General features: G+C 43.3%; 1 protein-coding gene across 2 annotated transcripts in view; it reads right to left on the reverse strand.

Annotated features, from left to right (window-relative positions):
• SLC20A2 (solute carrier family 20 member 2) overlaps nt 1-17845 on the reverse strand; it is a 104897-nt gene that overhangs the window by 29994 nt on the left and 57058 nt on the right. For both annotated transcript variants that reach the window (XM_080796048.1, XM_080796047.1), the window contains exons 2-5: nt 17247-17799; nt 12287-12427; nt 10817-10902; nt 7621-7717 (exon numbers count right to left, since the gene is read on the reverse strand). In XM_080796048.1, coding sequence (XP_080652174.1) covers nt 7621-7717; nt 10817-10902; nt 12287-12427; nt 17247-17535 — 613 coding nt within the window. In that variant the 5' untranslated portion in view covers nt 17536-17799. The remainder of the gene's footprint in view (nt 1-7620; nt 7718-10816; nt 10903-12286; nt 12428-17246; nt 17800-17845) is intronic.

The following is a 17845-nucleotide window of genomic DNA, read 5'->3' on the forward strand; positions in this document are numbered from 1 at the left end:
GGAAACATGAAATAAAAACGAGGTCGATCTCTGTATACTGGTTAAGGAAGAGGCCCACGATCTAGTAAGGAAGAAAGGCTGCCTGGATGTATATCATGATCCAATTCATGATTAAAAAAGAAAACCCCATATTTATACTCTTCCCATATGCACAAGTGTACAGAAAAAGTTCTGGAATGACACAATGGCTCTTCCTGTAGAGAGACAGGAAACTGGAGGGGGCTTTCACTTCTCACTACATATACTTTTGTACTGTACTTGGACAACATGTAATAAGCATGTCACTTTTGTAAACTGTTAAATATGTTTTTAAAGTTTTAAAGGAATAAACTATTTAAAGCCTGGCTCTTTGCTCTTGGATTACATAAATCTTTCATGATGCAGGCTTTGTTACACTGCTAACCATTTCATACATACAAAACCAGTCAATGTTATTCAATTAAGGTATTATTAAACATTTTGGTAACTGTAAGAGGTAGAATGGGTAGTTAATACTGTGAGAGCCATGATTAGCCTATATAAATAGGAAAAACAAAAAACCAGAATCACCTAGCTTAATTATAGCTCAGGGATCACCGGTGGGAGCAAAGACACTCAGGAGCTCGCTAATCCACTCCGAGCACTCACTCTGATGTCAGGAAGCTACGGACTCAGGCCCAGGTGGTGGGGGGTGGGGGGAGAGGGGGCTGGGCCCTGTTAGCTGGCAGCCCAGCTCCTGCTCTGGTTCTGCCACTTGTAAAACCACTCAGGCTCCCCTTACTGGGCTGTACCCGTGGGCCTTGGCTTCCTGTCTTCTGCTTTACAACTTCACATCAGTGTCTTAATACATGTGATAAAAAATCACGCCAAAGCTGGTTCTTGCCAAACTGAGTAGTAACTGTTAATTGGCAACATCGAACTGATAAACTAAGAACAGCACCAATCACTCTTTTAGCTTAAAAGGTTTTTTGTTTTTTGTTTTTTGTTTTTGAGAGAGAGAGAAAGACCATGAGCAGTGCGGGGGTGGGAAGGGTAGAGGGAGAAGCAGACTCCCCGCTGAGCAGGGAGCCTGGTGTGGGAATCAGTCTCAGGAACCTGGGATCATGACCGGAGCTGAAGGCAGATGCATAACTGCCCGAGCCACCCAGGGGCCCCAAGTATTTGGTTTTTGAAGAGGTTTTCTTTGTGCCTCCTACTTTAGTTGATAAAATTGTTAACTGTGCTACGTTTAGCTTCATTGTGTGAATCTGATGTAAGAGAGGCAAGTCCTGGAAACTGTGGGAAAAGAGAATCTGGAGATATACATATCTTAATAGATTTTATATATTATCTACCTCTCTATAATCTATTTTATTTTAATTTACTTATTTTAAAGATTTTATTTATTTATTTGACAGGGAGAGATCACAAGTAGGCAGAAAGGCAGGCGGGGGGGTGGGGGGAAGCAGGCCCCCTACTGAGCAGAAAGCCCGATGCGGGGCTCGATCCCAGGACCCTGAGATCACAACCTGAGTCGAACGCAGAGGCTTAATCCACTGAGCCACCCAGGTGGCCCCCGTATAATCTATTTTAAATGAGTGAGCATGTTTGCTCTTAGGCACTATTTTTTTCCATCCATGCTGAGTACAACCACAATAAAAGCAGAGGAGGGCTGCTTTCTATGTTCCTTCCAAGCCTGTCTTCATGCTTTCTGCGGGGGTCCCATGGGAACCCTGAGGTATTAGGACCAACATCCAAAAAAGAGAAACTGAGGTTGGCTACAAGACTTTTGATCCTTTGCCTTGACAAAAAGCCACACCACCACCTGCCCTTGGTAGCTCTATCATCACAATCTCTTTCGCCATCAGTTTGGCCTGGGTAGTGGCCAGAAAGCTCTGAGGTCACCCTAAGTCACGAGAAACTGGAAGGGAGAATAGGGGATAAACACATCACTGAGGGCAGAAGTGGAGGAGCCAGTAAAAAACACCAAGGAAGAGAAAAACCAAAGGAATTCAGGAAAATGGTGAAAGTCATTGATAATGAAAGCAGAGAGGAAAAGAATGGGGACAGAATTTGGATCTGACCAAACTATTCTAACAATTTAGTAATGTACCAAGGCAGCAAATGAACACAAAGATTCACTTTAAAAGCCGTCACATAAGACATGCAAACGGACCATTAACATCACATTGCTGTGATTGGTACTAAATATGCAAAAGCAAGTTTCATGGATAACAAACAATTAAGTACAAAAATTTGGTGTAGAAAGGCACTTGAATCAATGCACATCCGAGGCAAAACTTTTGACAAAACTACTTTGTCTTGTCTTCCTGTGAGGATCTCAAACTGCTTTCCAACATCACACCTTAAGTTGGCAATAAGACACAGGCTGCCTAGTCACTCTGTGGACACGGAGCTAACTGCTCCCTTCCCTCGGCCAGGACTGGCCACGGGAGCCCACACTAGACACCAACACCGGGGCTGTGAGGCCCAGCCCTCTGACCCAGGCACACGATGGCCGCGCAGCTCAAGCTCTTTCCAGTTTCTCAGTAGCTAAGACCAGATGACCAGGATGCAGCTCTAACCTCGAACATCTTTACAGTTCGATCTCAAATCCCCCAAGGATCAGAATATGCAGGAGACTTTTCAGAAACACTATCTTCTGGGTTCATTACTTTGTTACACCTCTCGTTTCACACCTCTGACGGTCATTGTCAGAATCTACAGAATAAAATCAACTCCTATAAAACCAATAGGGCATTAACTACATATTACTTCCCTTATACCCCAACTTCTCAGCATCTCTCCACAGCCTTTCTTCTTCTCCTCTAATTTCATAAATAATATATGCTTACTCTGAAAATATCAGTACAAAACTGTATGATATACAATTATAAAAATACCTCATCACTCTTCTCTCTTAAACCTACTTTCTAGAGAAATACTATCAACGATTTTGTGTTTCTCTTTCCAGGTATTTTCCAAATATAAACATACAGTATAAAATGCTTGTGAGAATCTTTTTCTTCCTTTGTTAAAAAAATGAACAGATACAGAATCAAACTGATATATTGTTCTGCGATTTCATTTCCCATATACAATACATCGTGGACATCTTTCCACAGTCTCTCTCTCTCTCTCTCTCTCTCACACACACACACACACACACACACTCACCCCTTTACCTCATGTGCAGATGCTGATGCTGCTGGGTGAGGAACCACACTTTGACCCGGAAGTTAAAAACAACTGCTAGAGGTGAGCTTAGCCTATCAGCTCTGGCAGCCCAGAGTAGCATGCAATGAACTTCAGCGCTCATTCTTTCAAAACTGAACAAAACCAGGTCCCACACAACTGAAGACTTTTTCATTACAAATAAACCTCAGGCCTTTATCCAACCCAAGTGAGCACTTTATTTCCTAAAGTTAATTTTGCTTCTTGCAAATTATTTTTTTAAGGACAAAAATACAGAGACAATTTTTTAAAGTGCTCAGGCTTTGAAGTAGAAGAATGACTTTTTTTTTTTTTTGAGAAAAGTCATGTCAAATACAAAGTAAAACAAATCAAACTCTGCCTAAGATATAAACAACTTCAAAATAATTTAGAATGGAGGAGCAGAGAAATCAAAACACAGCACTAGAGCTCAACAGCCAATGAGCCCCACTGAAGTCATGTCCATGAGTAAAAATGCTATTTATCAAAAGTTCTTACGGCTGAGACAGGGTAAGATTGATGTTGCTACTCGTTTTTGTGAGGGAATTTCGTTCCTTCCTTTTGCCTCTGAGGCAGCTATGTGTTGAACGGAAATGTTCTAAGGAGGGAAGGGAACCAGGAGGAATATATTCCAGACCAGCAGGAAGGCAGACAAATTTTGAAAGGAGACTGACTGAGTCACCGTCGAAGGGACCCTTCTCAGCTCAGACTTATCACCAAATATGACACCACTGCTATCAGGCAGAGTGGAGCACTAAACAATGGAAGTCTGGTTTGAAGGGCAAAAGTTAACCTTTGCTTAAATAAACAGAAGATCTGGACGCACCTAATGGTATTCTACAAACATGCCCCAGGAACCAAAATATTAGCAAAGTCCTTTTCTGACTTAGTGGGGAAACAAAATGACCTTCTTTTCTTTCCTTCTCCTCTAGGCAAGCCCTCCCCACCCCCCCCACCCTCCCGGAAAACTTCAAGTAAGAAGCTTTCCAAACTGACATGTGTGGAAAAAATAAAAAGATAGGATGACTCAGGATATGCTGGCAACTTGAGGCGGAAAAGATGAGGCTACTTATGATTGATGGTCACAAAATAGGCCCTAAAACGTATTACGAGTCACTATGGGCCGGGCACTGTGTGCGCACCCTGCCTGCATTGTCTCAGATAATGTGGCGGCCTTTCGCGGAAGTCCTCCTGCTGTCCTCACTTTATCATGACGCACAGAGGCTCAGAGAGGTGAGACGTGACGTTCCTGACAGCACAGCTGCCCAAAGTCCTTAATGTTAACCACAGCGGGGCGAATACTATCTGGGCTTTCAAACGAGGAATGATCCTGGAGGTTCTTGTACAGATGTTTTAATATCCCTAATTAAAAGAGGTAGTGGGGCACCTGGGTGGCTCAGTGGGTTAAAGACTCTGCCTTCGGCTCAGGTCATGATCCCAGGGTCCTGGGATCAAGCCCTGGATCGGCCTCTCTGCTCAGCAGGGAGCCTGCTTCCCCCACCTTCTCTCTCTCTGCCTGCCTCTCTGCCTACTTGCGATCTCTCTCTGTGTCAAATAAATAAATACATAAATCTTTAAAAAAATAATAAAAGAGGTAGCTACTCTTTTTATAGTACCTGTATATTAAATATATACAAAAACATAGAACCAGTTTTCTAAATGTATTAGAAGCCTTTTTTTTGGGGGGGGGGATGAGAGAGAGAGAGAGCAGGAAGAGGGGTAGAGGGAAAGAATACTAAGCAGGTTCCATGCCCAGCATAGAGGCCACCTCGGGGCTCAATCTTACAGCCCTGAGATCATGACCTGAGCCAAAAATCAAGAGTTGGATGCTTAACTGAATGAGCCACTCAGGTGACCGTACTGGAAGCCATTTGTAAAGAGAATGAAAAGAAGGGGAAGAATGTATGAAGGTTGGTGTATTTTTGTTTGCTTATTTGAAGTAGGCTCCAAGTTTAGCACTGTCATTAACGGTGACAGGAGGGACCAGGAACTGTGTAGCAGGTGTCTAACCCGTGTCACGTGTCAGTGTAACGTCATCACACAGAACCTGGGGCTCGGGAGTAGGATTCTCTACCTCCCCAGTTATATGCCCTTGGAGACTCAGCTCTGCTGTGCTTCGCTTCCCTGTCTGCACTGCCAGGGGACCAAAAGGATTAATTCATGTGTGATTCAGCTCACTAAAACTCAGCATTTATATTCTTTCTTTCAGCCTCCTTGTGAAGTACTGATGTTATCCTTAGCATCTCATCCATCATACAGTTTAGTTTTCTCTACAATATTTACTACTCCACTCAGATGATTCTCTCAGCAAATCTGCAGTAAAACTGCAGCAAATGATGAGGAAACGGGAAAGAAGAGATGGAAAAAATTAGACCAAGTACAGAAAAAGGCAAATTTTACTTAAAATCACATAGTTGACTTCTGACATCCAGAAGAACCACCAGAAGCAAGAAGAATAGAGCGTAGAAAAAACCAAAATGCAGAAATAAAAATAAATTATCCTCATTTATACCAATTCCCATTTCTGAGACTTGGTACTACAAAGGAGATCCCCAGCCTCCCCTCAGTCCCCAAAATCACTAAGCCGAGAGGTGGCTGTTGACACTGGCTGGGCTTTTTCTTCCGCCACCCTGTGCTCTGGGAGCCGATATAAAATTAAGAACAAGAGTCCCTGGAACGCCTGGGTGGCTCAGTGGGTTAAGTGTCTGCCTTGGGCTCAGGTCATGATCTCAGGGTCCTGGGACCCTGGGATCAGTGGGGAGACTCCTTCACCCTCCCCCTCTGCCTGGCTCTCTGCCTACTTGTGATCTCTCTGTCAATAAATAAATCTCTCTCTCTGTCAAATAAATAAATAAAATCTTCAAAAAAAAAAAAAAAAAAAGAACAAGAGTCCCGAGGAGCGAGGAGCGAGGAGATGGGATGCACACCGCAGCTCCATGACGGCTCTTTCCCATCCTGGTGCTCCAGGGCCGGCTGAGCGCCATGTGAATGCTTCAGGAGAGTCACACTTGGTGGTGGGATTAACTTTGTGGTGCAGAGCTGTGTTCTCCCCACGTCCAATTTTCTTATGTACTGAGAAGACAGTCTGTGACACACACCCTTCCCAGTCTATAAATTACAAAACGCCCGGGGCCACCAGGCTGCTTATATCTGAGGCTAGGGTTCCATCCCTCTCGGGCTCTCCTCGTCCCCATGAGCTATGGCTTTGTGCTTTCCATATAATTTAAGGCAGCTGTGATGCTCTACCTCCGGGCACCCACCCAAAGTCTGGAAGTCCTAATCGTGAGTATTTAAACCCTGAAGATTAACACTCTGAATGCTGCAGAGGCCAAATCAGAAAGTTATATGATGTTAACATTCATTCAGAAACAGTTTCTTATGTGCAGTACTGAAGTACACACACATAATTATATATGTCTAATAAAATAAAATCTGAGAAACATGGCCTTGATGACACTGAGTTTGAGGAATTCATAAGGACATCCCCCCATTTTGGAAGAGGGTGCTTGTCAACTGTTATGACATGCTACTTAGGGGAAATTTTATCTTTTTGAACAGGAAGAGGGAGATTTTGGTCAGATATGGCCGGTAACTGAATCTTATTCCATAAAGAATATTCACAAGAAGAAAAATAACACAAACTATCTGCTGACTCCAGATATCCCCACAGTAACAGGTATATTTGGGATCTCGCTATAGGAGGCCACCATAAAGAGCAGCAGGAGGAAACCTCTCTACCAAACCATGTACAGAATCATTTCATTGGAATGCTCCCCCATACTGAGATGTTTGCCAATAGGAACACCATATATGTCTCTCTTTAGCCATCCAAAATGCAAAAGAAAACAACTTTTAACCCTGCACCCCCTCAAAGCCCCTAGAAACCTAATAAGAAGAACAAAAGCTGTCAGAATGGGAAGAAGTAATTCTGGAAATAAAATCACCACTGATTTCAGCATCTTAAACAAGCAGGGGGTGGGGAGGTAGCATCCACTCACGGGATTCTTTGGTCAGACAAATGCCAGGGAGTTTGGCGTTTGTGCCACAGGCCACGTCAGAGCTGCCTCTGCGTGTCACCGACGTGTGGCTGCTACCGTTCACATGCGCTCCCCTCCCCATCCCCCTCCTCCATGGCTCAGGGGAGGTGCTCAGTGTTAGACCCTGTGCTGAGACTCAGCACATGAAGGCTGCTGTGCTTACACAGCAGCGCAAAAGGCAGGAGGACTTCAAATTTCTTTTTTCACTTGAAAGTCTGTTTGTTGCCTTTGTCCTTTACATACTTCTTGAGTATTTAAAACAAAGACATGCATTTACTACTCCTTTTCCTCCTCCATAATGAGCATGAAGGAGGTTTTTTACTGTCAGCCAACAACAGTGCACCAAATAAGACTGTGAAGTCTAACAATACACACCTTGCCTGCTGGATTTAAGCTTCCGAGGAATTCTTACCTGGTGCTCCCGTGTACATGATGGAAAACACATTTATTGCTATTGTAGCTGCATAGAACACTGGGAGTGCCCGCAGGCCATTGGGAACAGGGTCCTCCTGTATGATAATGAGATAAAGTGGAAGGTCAGGATTCAGGAAGCCTCTGGAGCCAACATAGGCAAAATGATAGAAAACACTGTTACGAGAAAGGCTTCCAAAGAGTGGTGTGGCCAGAACGGCAGGCCATGTCACTGCCGTGTGACCTGTTGCACATCAGCCTGGGCCGTGTCTCCTACACAAATACTGTTTCAAAGAGCACTATTGTGGCCAGGAGACACACTGAAGCGCTAGAATCACATGAGCTGATGTCAGATTTAGAAACAGAGCAGAGCTGTGAGGTTAAGCCAGTCCCTGGGGACCGAAGCCCAGAGCTCAGCATCTGCTTCAAAACTGGTGGCGCTCACTTCTCCAGCTAAGTTCAGGTTTGGTCCTGAAAATCTGCTTGCAACCAATATCTTGAGGCTCGGCCCTCGGAGGAGGCTCTCAGAGAGCCAAGTGACTTAAACACCACTGCATTACTGTGAGATTTTACTTCACCCTATTACACAATACATTTTAGCTCTATTAAAATGTGTATGGCCATTATATTACCATGGGCTATGATTTTTAAAGATCTTTTCATAAAGCATAGTATTTAACCTTCAACTACGGAAAGTTAAAAAGAACTGGGGGTTCTTTGTCTAATAAAACATTTTTTTACAACTTGAGACTTCTGGTACATTCCCTAAATCTAGTACTTTAACAAGAATAGTACTGCATATGTTTTACACTAAATAACATCTGAGAGAATATTTGAAATGGAGGGTTTTAAGAAGATCTACAGAACATATCGAAGCAAAAATATGGACTGGAGCACCTGGGTGGCTCAGCTGGTTAAGCATCTGCCTTAGGCTCAGGTCATGATACCAGGGTCCTGGGATAGAGTCCCAAGTTGGGCTCCCTGCTCAGTGGGGAGTCTGCTTCTCCCTCTGCCTGCTGCTCCCCCTGCTTGTACCTTCTCTCTCTCTGACAAATAAATAAATAGATAAATTCTTTAAAAAAATAAAAAACCATAGACTGGGAACTCCTCAATACAGCACTGGCACATTAGATGTCACTTAAATCATTCAAACAAGGTCTAATTTCTAATAACCACATAAGACATTGGTGTTTATATGAATCTGCCACCTACCCATGATTAAAAGAAAATGAGATCTAAGAACTACTGTGGGCTACGGGAGTAAGAAGAAGTAGAGACTAGGATTCCTACTACCAAATGCAAACATGTATGGAAATCAAGTGTGTCTGCAGAACAGTACAACCCATTAAGAACCTATTCTGGAATGTTTCAAGTAGCCATCAGCACTTGTCAAGGGGCTTGAGTTGAATGGTAATGGGGTATAAGGACCAGTAAGAGCGGGTGTCGCAAGTGATTCAACTGCATGAGACTCATAGCCAGACCAGCGAACAGGAAGAAGCCAGGACCCAGGGCAGGAGCAGGGATGAGGTACAGTGCTCTTCTAACCTATCGTGTACCATGTGACAAGAACCCAGGTCCCGTTACGAACGAAATGCTCGGGTGCTCAAATGCCCACTGCCCCTAGTTTCCAAAACATTCTCTCAGGATGAGAGGTGCTGAACAAAGACACCCACCCGGAAACCTGGGAAGGTGTACAAGTGTTGAGTTTATGGTCTTTTTAATTGAATCACTTTATTTTTTTCTCAGATCACTTATTCTTAAAACTCAAATGCCAATTGTCTCCAGACCTGTCTTCTCTCCTCCCTCCTGGCTCTCTCCCTCCCTCCTTCTTTCCCTCTCTCCTTTCTTTCCTTCCTTCCATCCATCTATCCATCATCTGCCACCTATCTAAGCATACGCCGTTCCCTCTTAAATACCAGTGTCTTCCCAAGCACAGCACTGGGCACTGGAATACTGGAAGTTAACAAGACAGTCATGGTTCTACTTTCACAGATCTTACAGTCGGATGGCAAGCAGGCCAGCACGCAAGTCATACAACACCACACGGCACAACAGTGCAATGGTAAGAAAAAACAGAGCATGGTAGAAGCATGAGAGGGAGGGAAGCAACCAGAACTGGGTGGGAGAAGAAAGGCTTTCAAGGAAGTGGCACATGATGGCTGGGTAGCAGCGGGAGTTTGCCAGGCAAGGATGGGTTCCAGGCAGAGGAAGTCAGAAAAGTGAAGTCTAGCAGGCAAGAGAGGGTGGCACCTTTCAAGATGTAAATAAATATTAGTATGGAGGGAGCCCAAGAGAAGGAATGTAGCTTTGCACAGATCCAAGAGAAGGGAGTCCTCTGGTAGACTGCCAGGCAGTGCCAACGGGAAATAGCGGTGTCTTCAAGTGAGGATCCACTTGAGGGAAGGCCTGCCCCACACGTGCTCAGTGTGCGCTGCGACACAGGGACCTGGGGCCTGCTTTAGGGCGTATAAAATATTGCAACAACCCCTTGATGGTCAAAAAAATACAATCAAGTTTTTCCTCCAAAATACGGATCTCAGGAAGTTCTAATTTCAATCTCCTTTCATTTTTGATAAAATCTACCCCCAATAAGTATATTTCCTTCTTTTCATCCTTTCCTCGGGGAGAAGAAAAAGTCAGTGTCTCAAGCTTGCTTTTTGTTAAAATATAGAAACCACTTTATATTTGGGAAAAGAAATTTTCCAGGTGTGTGTAGTGGCAGTCTACTTCAAAATCTTCCCACTATCACACTCTGTTCTGTTTAACATTCAGGAAAGAATTACTCTTCCTTTTCTGGGGCCTGTGTGCAATGCCAGGGAGCACTGACTACTGAACTAAATCAAAGGGCATGAAACACTATTTACAATGCTGCTTTCTGGGGGAGCCCCTCGGTACTCTACCTTGACTTGTTCTGCCGACTTTATTTTTTTTTAAAGATTTTATTTTTAAGTAATCTTTATACCCAATGTGGGGCTTGAAACCACAACCCTGAGATCAAGAGTGACATGCTCTCTGGACTGAGCCAGCCAGTTGCCCCTCTTGGCCTACTTTAAAATAAAGTCTAATTATAAATGCAGGGTGCCGTGACTTAACAAAGTAAAAATACAATCATTCCTCTGACTCCTTAACTATTCATTTCTATTATATAGAACCAAATTAGTTCTAAAACTTAATAAAAACATAACAGCCCCACTTACCTTCTTTAGGATGAAAATTCTGATCAGTATAAACAGCACGCCAGACATGAAACCAGACAACAGTGGAGATATAAACCAAGAAGCAACTGAATAATGAAAAAAAAATCTAATGAATGTTAAAATTCTACATAAGTCATTTATACAATAGAATGATAACCAACACATCATACCTACATTAATAAATATTGCTGGAATTATTCACCTTAACTCAGAACCCAACCAACCCTACTTCTCTGGCAGGGCTGACCTTCACATGTGCACAGCTATCCTCACACACAGACAGAGTCCCGTGTCCGTGAGCACACTCCCAGCACACGGTCAGGTAAGGGATCCCTGAGCCTGGCCTCGGAAAACAGTCTCCTTTGATTCCCTCTGAGCCCCTTCTGTCTGTTCTCCTTACCCATCCACAGATGGATACCTGGTCCTTGCTCAACAGTAAAGTTAGTTAAAAGGTGAGCCACCTTCCATTTTGTTTTCCTAGGTCAGCCTGGTACTGCCGTCCTGACACTGTGGCCCAGCAGTTTCCATCTTGGCTGCACACTGGAAACATCTGGGGAGTTTTCAAATACCAGTTATGCTCAGGTCCCACCCCCAGAATTTAGATTTAAAAGGTATGGGATGGGGTTCTGGGCATTGATATTTTTTAACTGCTTCTCCAGCTAATTCTCAAGTACAGCCAGAGTTGAGAGACATTGTTGTAGAAGCCTCCTGGGATCTAAGGTGATTTTCCCAGCCATCTGTGTCCCTGGCTTGGGAGGTCAGGGATCTGTTTGACCCAGAGCTCTTGAGGCCACTGTGATTCTGATAAGGGTGAGTAACCCACTGGGTGGAGATGGGGCAGGAGAATGTTGTTCAGAACAGGTGGGTTTGTACTTATGGGGCTGAATGGATTTCCTCCCTCTTGCTAAAAGGCAGAGCCAGGAGGCAGACCATCAGACCTGTTATACCCGTCCCTGCTGGGCAGGCTACAACCCAGAAAGAGCGCTAGAGTGTCTCTTCTGTGGGGGCAGACAGGGAGACCTGCTGAATGCGCTGAGCTAAGTAAGCCGGCCTCGGTCCCTGGCTTCCCCACGACCACGAACCCTGCCTCCTGTACACGGAAGGTATTTCCTTCATGAGGGCCTCATTTTTCTGACTACAGGCTCATTTCAATCACATGCATTTCTTTTTTGTCTGGGAACAACAGATAGATACTGATTTTCAGAGCCAGATGACATCTGAAAAGAGTCGCACTAAAAAACTATTTAACACATAAAAGTTCACAGTCTCCGTTAGCAGAAATCTTAGGGGGAAATGTATTACCCACATAGGTCTTGTCTTCTAAAACTTAACATTTGAAAAAAAAAAAAAAAGAAAGAAATAAACCTTAACATTTGAAGGGAAAAATAGATGATAATGGTTACTTTCAATAAGACTTACTCTAGAGAATGTAAACTGTGCTTCTGACACGTAAAAGAAAATGGCAATTACCAATCTTGACGAGCTCCATCCACTGTACACCTTGTGTGCCAATCGCGACAAGTGAGAATCCTATGGTAGAACCGACAATGCAATGAGTGCCCGAGATGGGGAGTCTCAGGAAGGATGCAATCAACTGCCAAACTGCCGACCCTGTAGGTTGAGAGATTTAAAAAAAAAAAAAAGTCAGATATAGAATACAGTACCTCAAACAGCCACAAAAGGAAGAAATCCAAATTTTAGTTCTCCATAACAGTATCTCCCCAGGGTTGTGTTTTTTTTTTTTTTTAAAGGTTTTATTTATTTATTTGACAGAGATACCACAAGTAGGCAGAGAGGCAGACAGAGAGAGAGGAGGAAGCAGGCTCCCTGCTGAGCAGGGAGCCCGATGCGGGGCTCGATCCCAGGACCCTGGGATCATGACCTGAGCTGAAGGCAGAGGCTTAACCCACTGAGTCACCCAGGTGCCCGCTAGGGTTGATTTTTTTAATGGATTCTTTCTTTACAGAGTGCTAAAGTCCTGACAAAAATCACTCACTTAACTTTACTCAAAGGGACACTCTTCAACACTGAAAGGATAATGATGATTTATTGAAAATATTTCCAGAAAAGTCTCTTGATGCCAGTTATTAACAGCCTTTTTCACAGTTAGGTACAGGTGCTGACGATGAACTTGTTCTAATGTGAAATGTGGCCAAGACCAAGCAAGAGATTACAGGCTCTAGTGAACACAGAGAAGTAGGAAAGGCTGCATACTGGAAAAGATGTCACTGCAGTTAACCCTATGGTCACATAACAAGGAGGGCTAGACACTGGCGAGGTCACATTGATTAGTCTGTAAGAGAGACTGTAATATGCAAACAGTGAATCATTACACTTACACCTGAAACTAATCTAGCGTTACACGTCAGTGACACCTCAATGAAAAAGAGAGTGTGTAATTCCACGTTGCTTTTTTGTATTTGTCTCTTTTGTATGAGAAGTCACTGAGACATTTAACCCACAGGTGGGCATCTGCTCTCAGCCCCTGACCAAAATACCAGGCATTTTCTTTGTATACTTTCTCGAGTCTCCTAATTCTTGCCAGTTAAGAGGATCCTTAGCTTTGGCTTTGTGTCCTTTTACCTCAATTTCACCTCCTTTTCCAGGCTTAATGTTTTTCTGGGCTACAGTTCACTCCAGATATTTTCATAAGCAGATCAAATTTTGCAGTGCGTATTAAAAGCATCAGCTGGGCGAGATCACTTTCAGAAACAGTTGTTGAAAAGCTCATATAGAACTGTAAGGGAACAAAGGGCTTGGCTGATAAGCAGGGCACGTTATTAATCCCAAATGTTAATTCTGGAAATCTGGTTGCTTGGCAGCAGCACTTTTAAGCAGATCCCTGGCATTTTCTTCAAAAAGATCTGACTTACAAAGGATCATTACTGGCTGTACAGGCCCTAGTTTGGGCAGCAATGCTGACCACTGCTCCGTGAAGCTGGGCATGCCCACCTGTGAGCCAAAATGGGCTTGACCCTGTCCGTGGCTACCCGTGAAGCAAGTGCTGGGAGGAGGAGGGGCCGGCCCCGTGTTGCCAAACTGGTGACAGGCTCCGTGGCGGCAGCCAGGCCTCCCTATGGACAATTCCTTATGCCTTCACATCTAAGCCCCGAGCTTCTGAGTGACTGACTAGTTTGTGTTAAAAATAGAGCCAGAGTTTAGAGCACGTTATATGGCACAGAGCTATAACTTGAGAAAGAAACTTTATGATTTCTATTCTTCCAAACTGAAAACAATCTGGTGATGTTCAGAGAGGAGTATAAACTCACCCAGATGAATTCAGACCATGAGATTTTCTTTCCTGAAAGCTGCTATCCCTTCTCTGGCTGACTTTATAACATAGGTCCTGGAGCAGCAGGGTTTGTAAGGAAAGGTCAGGGAGGACAGGGCTGCCCAGTCAGGAAGGGGGCCAGGGGGCGGGAGGGGAGGGGCAGCGGGAAGGAGGGCAAGGCAGAGGCAGGGATTTGCAGGGCGCCTGGCAAAGTGAGAGTGCGAGGCCTCCTAAGCCTTGGGAATTTCTGAAGGCCAATGGAATTACATCAGCGTTAAGAAAAACAGTGGGAAAAAAGACAGAGCTATTTTAACTTAAGATAATGATATCTTATAAAGAGGAAGGGATTAAGTGTGGAATAAAGGTGTAAGACAAAATCTAGGGAAAGTTGGGGGAATGTGGGGAGGTGGCCGCGCAAAGGTGCATGGTCACGCTGGAAGCAGACAGGCAGCGTGAGTGTGCTCAGCACAGGAAAAGGGATGGGGCACTTCTTTGGTTCATGCTATTATAGATATTTCCATGAGAAGAGGATGAGTTCTGAATTCTCAGTAGATTTTTGGAACCATTGGTGGTTTCATACTAAGTGGACCGACTATTGCTTTAGGGCTGAGCTTAGTATACAAAGGGGCTTAATTCTGGAAGTTTAGCTGGCAAAAATAATTTCTTCCACCCAACCAACCCAATGCTACCACCACTCTATCAGAAAGCATAGAGATCCAAGGGCTTGGGGAGACATTTCTAAAGAAAAAAGAAAGAACAGAATATGACAGGGGGAGATAAAGAGAGAAGAAATGGATATCGAATTTAGAAGAAGGAAAAAGGGATAATTCAGGCATTGGGAAAGAACTGGCTTTGGTTTTGGCCAATAATAATTATACCACCGCCTTAAATTAACAAAGCTCTCATTTGCAAGGAACCCAATTCTAAAAATCTAGTACCTCACATAAATTCCCAACAAAATAGGCTTTGAGATTCATCTACCCATACACCAAAAGAGAAAGTAAGAAAAAAAGGAAGATTACAAGAAAGAAACCAAAGCAAACAACATCAAGTTATTCAAGCAAAACCTCAAATTGCTTTGGTTAACCTAAATTCTAGTTGAGGTAAGTATTCTTCATTCTTTCAGTGAAGAGCCAAAGGCCGGGGTGGGAGAACTGAAAAACTGGACAAGTCAGACTGCCCACATGAAAAGTGAGCAGTGACATGAAGCTCTGAGCTCACGAGGTTTCTAGTCTAAGCTGGGGCCTCTGTGTGGCCTCACCAACAAATCTCTTTATAAACACAACCATGCCGGGGCGCCTGGGTGGCTCAGTTGGTTAACTGTCTGCCAACTGCTCAGGTCATGATCCCAGAGTCCTGGGATCGAGTACCACATCAGGCTCCCTGCTCAGTGGGGAGTCTGCTTCTCCCTCTCCCTCTGCCTACAGCCCCCCTGCTTGTGTGTTCTCTCTTGCTCACTCTCTCAGATAAATAAATAAAATCTTAAAAAAATATAAATACAACTATTCCTCAGAAGTCTTATCCAATAACAGAAGAAGCTACTGTTAAGACTTAATTTTATAAATGCTTTTCTTTATTTTTCCCCTACTTTCAACATTTCTTGCCCATATCATCCTGACTAGAGAAATCTTAATTTTAGCTCACTATGACTATGTCTTGGATTCCTATCACAACAACCAAGCATGACTTTTACAAAGAACTGTCATTTTTCTAAGGGAAATTTTACTTTTATCTGGCAATGATGAGAAACAGATAACCAGTGAAGGTAAATAAAATCCAGTCATTACAACAGCTATTGGCACAAAAGCAATCATGAACCTTACATCGTTAAAAAACAAAATGCTGAGAACAGAACTCCTTAGCATGTATTACCAGCGTCCTGTACTTGGTATTTAATACCTTAGTACATCGGAATTGGATATGGATCAAACACCTCAACAATTTCTCCAACTAACCTGCTGTTGCAAAAAGATGGTGGGCCATCTTAAATTTGGTAAATAATGTCCACATTCTGGGTGCTTCAGAAATGCTAGTGAGAGTCAAGAACTAGGGGCTTGTGGACTTTAGCTGTGTTCTTGGTACATCAGCCACCTTACCTCCTACTGCAGAACCCTTCCTCCAAAAGGGTATGTCCTGTTGAAAGCAGAAGGTGGTAGGATTCCTCTCTAACCATCTTCTCCATAACCAAATTACCCATACAGATCAGCTGTCTGCTGTGATGTCATCGCTACCCAGAGACAAGCAGAGCAAGAGTCCTGGGGGCTGCACTTAAGCATTCCTGTCTGAATCTTCTTTCCGGAGGTAGCGAGGGCAGACAGGGCAGCACCCCCACGGTGCTTGCAGCTGATGGTCAGCCCGGCCAGTGGAGAAATCACACCAACTGGCTGGTCAGTCAGCTTGTTACCATGTTTCACTGCCCTCTACACTTGCCCCTCATCTAGACAACTCTAAACTACCAATATAAGGCCATACTGTAAACAGGTGACACACAAATGGTCGTTTGGCCAGAAAACAAAACAAATATCATCCAAAATGGAGCTCTTAGAGGTAGAATCAGAAAAATCAAAAAGCAAAACAAAAATAAAAAATCCCAGCAAAGGGATTAAAAATAAGGTAGAACACTAGCATTTCCCGAAACACAAGCACTCGACATTGATTCAGTCAGGCTCAAAACCTCAAACTGAGGACACAAAACTTAATAAATATTGGTTTTTTGGCATCCATGTTTTCAAAACATTGCAGCCTAACTGATGAATAATCTATGGAAAAATAGGCATCAACTGTCAAGGATATCTCACAAGTCAACCTTACAAACACATTCCCCAAGACGTTATTTCTTTAAGGATTCTCAAACTACTTTAAAATGACAGCTAGTCTACAAACATCTTTGTCTGTTACTTTATAAAAAGTACTTTTAGCCAAATCCATTTTAACAACAACGTTTGTTAAAATTTTAAGAAAATGTTTCCTTGATATTTGAACATTAAAAAAAAATCAAGTTAAAATGCAGAAAGCAAAAGTAAGATGTAGTATATATGAAACATCAAACCAGTTTTGAAGTTAAAACAAATATCACACTTATGGACATGACAGAAATATTTGTACAGAAGTAGGCCATCAGATGCATTTCCCATTGATGTAAAGAATAAGGCTACTTACCAACCATTGCACTAACTTCCCCAGCCATTAGTGTTTCTACTGTCTCGTTGTATAGGTTCACATCAATGATACCTTTTCGAATGGTCTCTCCCACTTTGGCTCCCAGTAACACTGAGCCAGTGGTTTCAAATATTGAAGCCAAAATGCATGCTTGTCTCAAGGTCACCACGCCAGAGCCCACAGCAGTACCAAAAGAATTGGCAACATCGTTTGCACCAACAGAAAACGCCAAGATAAAAGCTATGATAAAACCCAAAATGACCATCCACAAATACTCATCCATGGCCATTTTGGAAAGTGGGCTCCGGGTACTTTTCTTTTGCAGAAATATTTTAAATAAACAAAGCTTGAGGTTATAAACGTCGTAAGGCCGAGAGTTCTTGTAAACAGTGAGTTTGCTCTGGAAAGTGCTGGACAATGTTAGAGCCTGAACAAACTGCTAACTGCTGGTTTTCAAACTACTGTCAGTACAGTTCATTTGGTTGTGTTCAGTCAGCGGTAAAACACATTCCATATTTTTCCTCCCAATCTGGGAAAGCTGTGATGTCTCCTCCTGTAACAGAAAAGAAAACAAAAGAAATCGATTACCCTAAGCAACC

This window comes from Martes martes, assembly GCF_963455335.1.
Source record: "Martes martes genome assembly, chromosome: 2".
Taxonomy (NCBI): Eukaryota; Metazoa; Chordata; class Mammalia; order Carnivora; family Mustelidae; genus Martes; species Martes martes.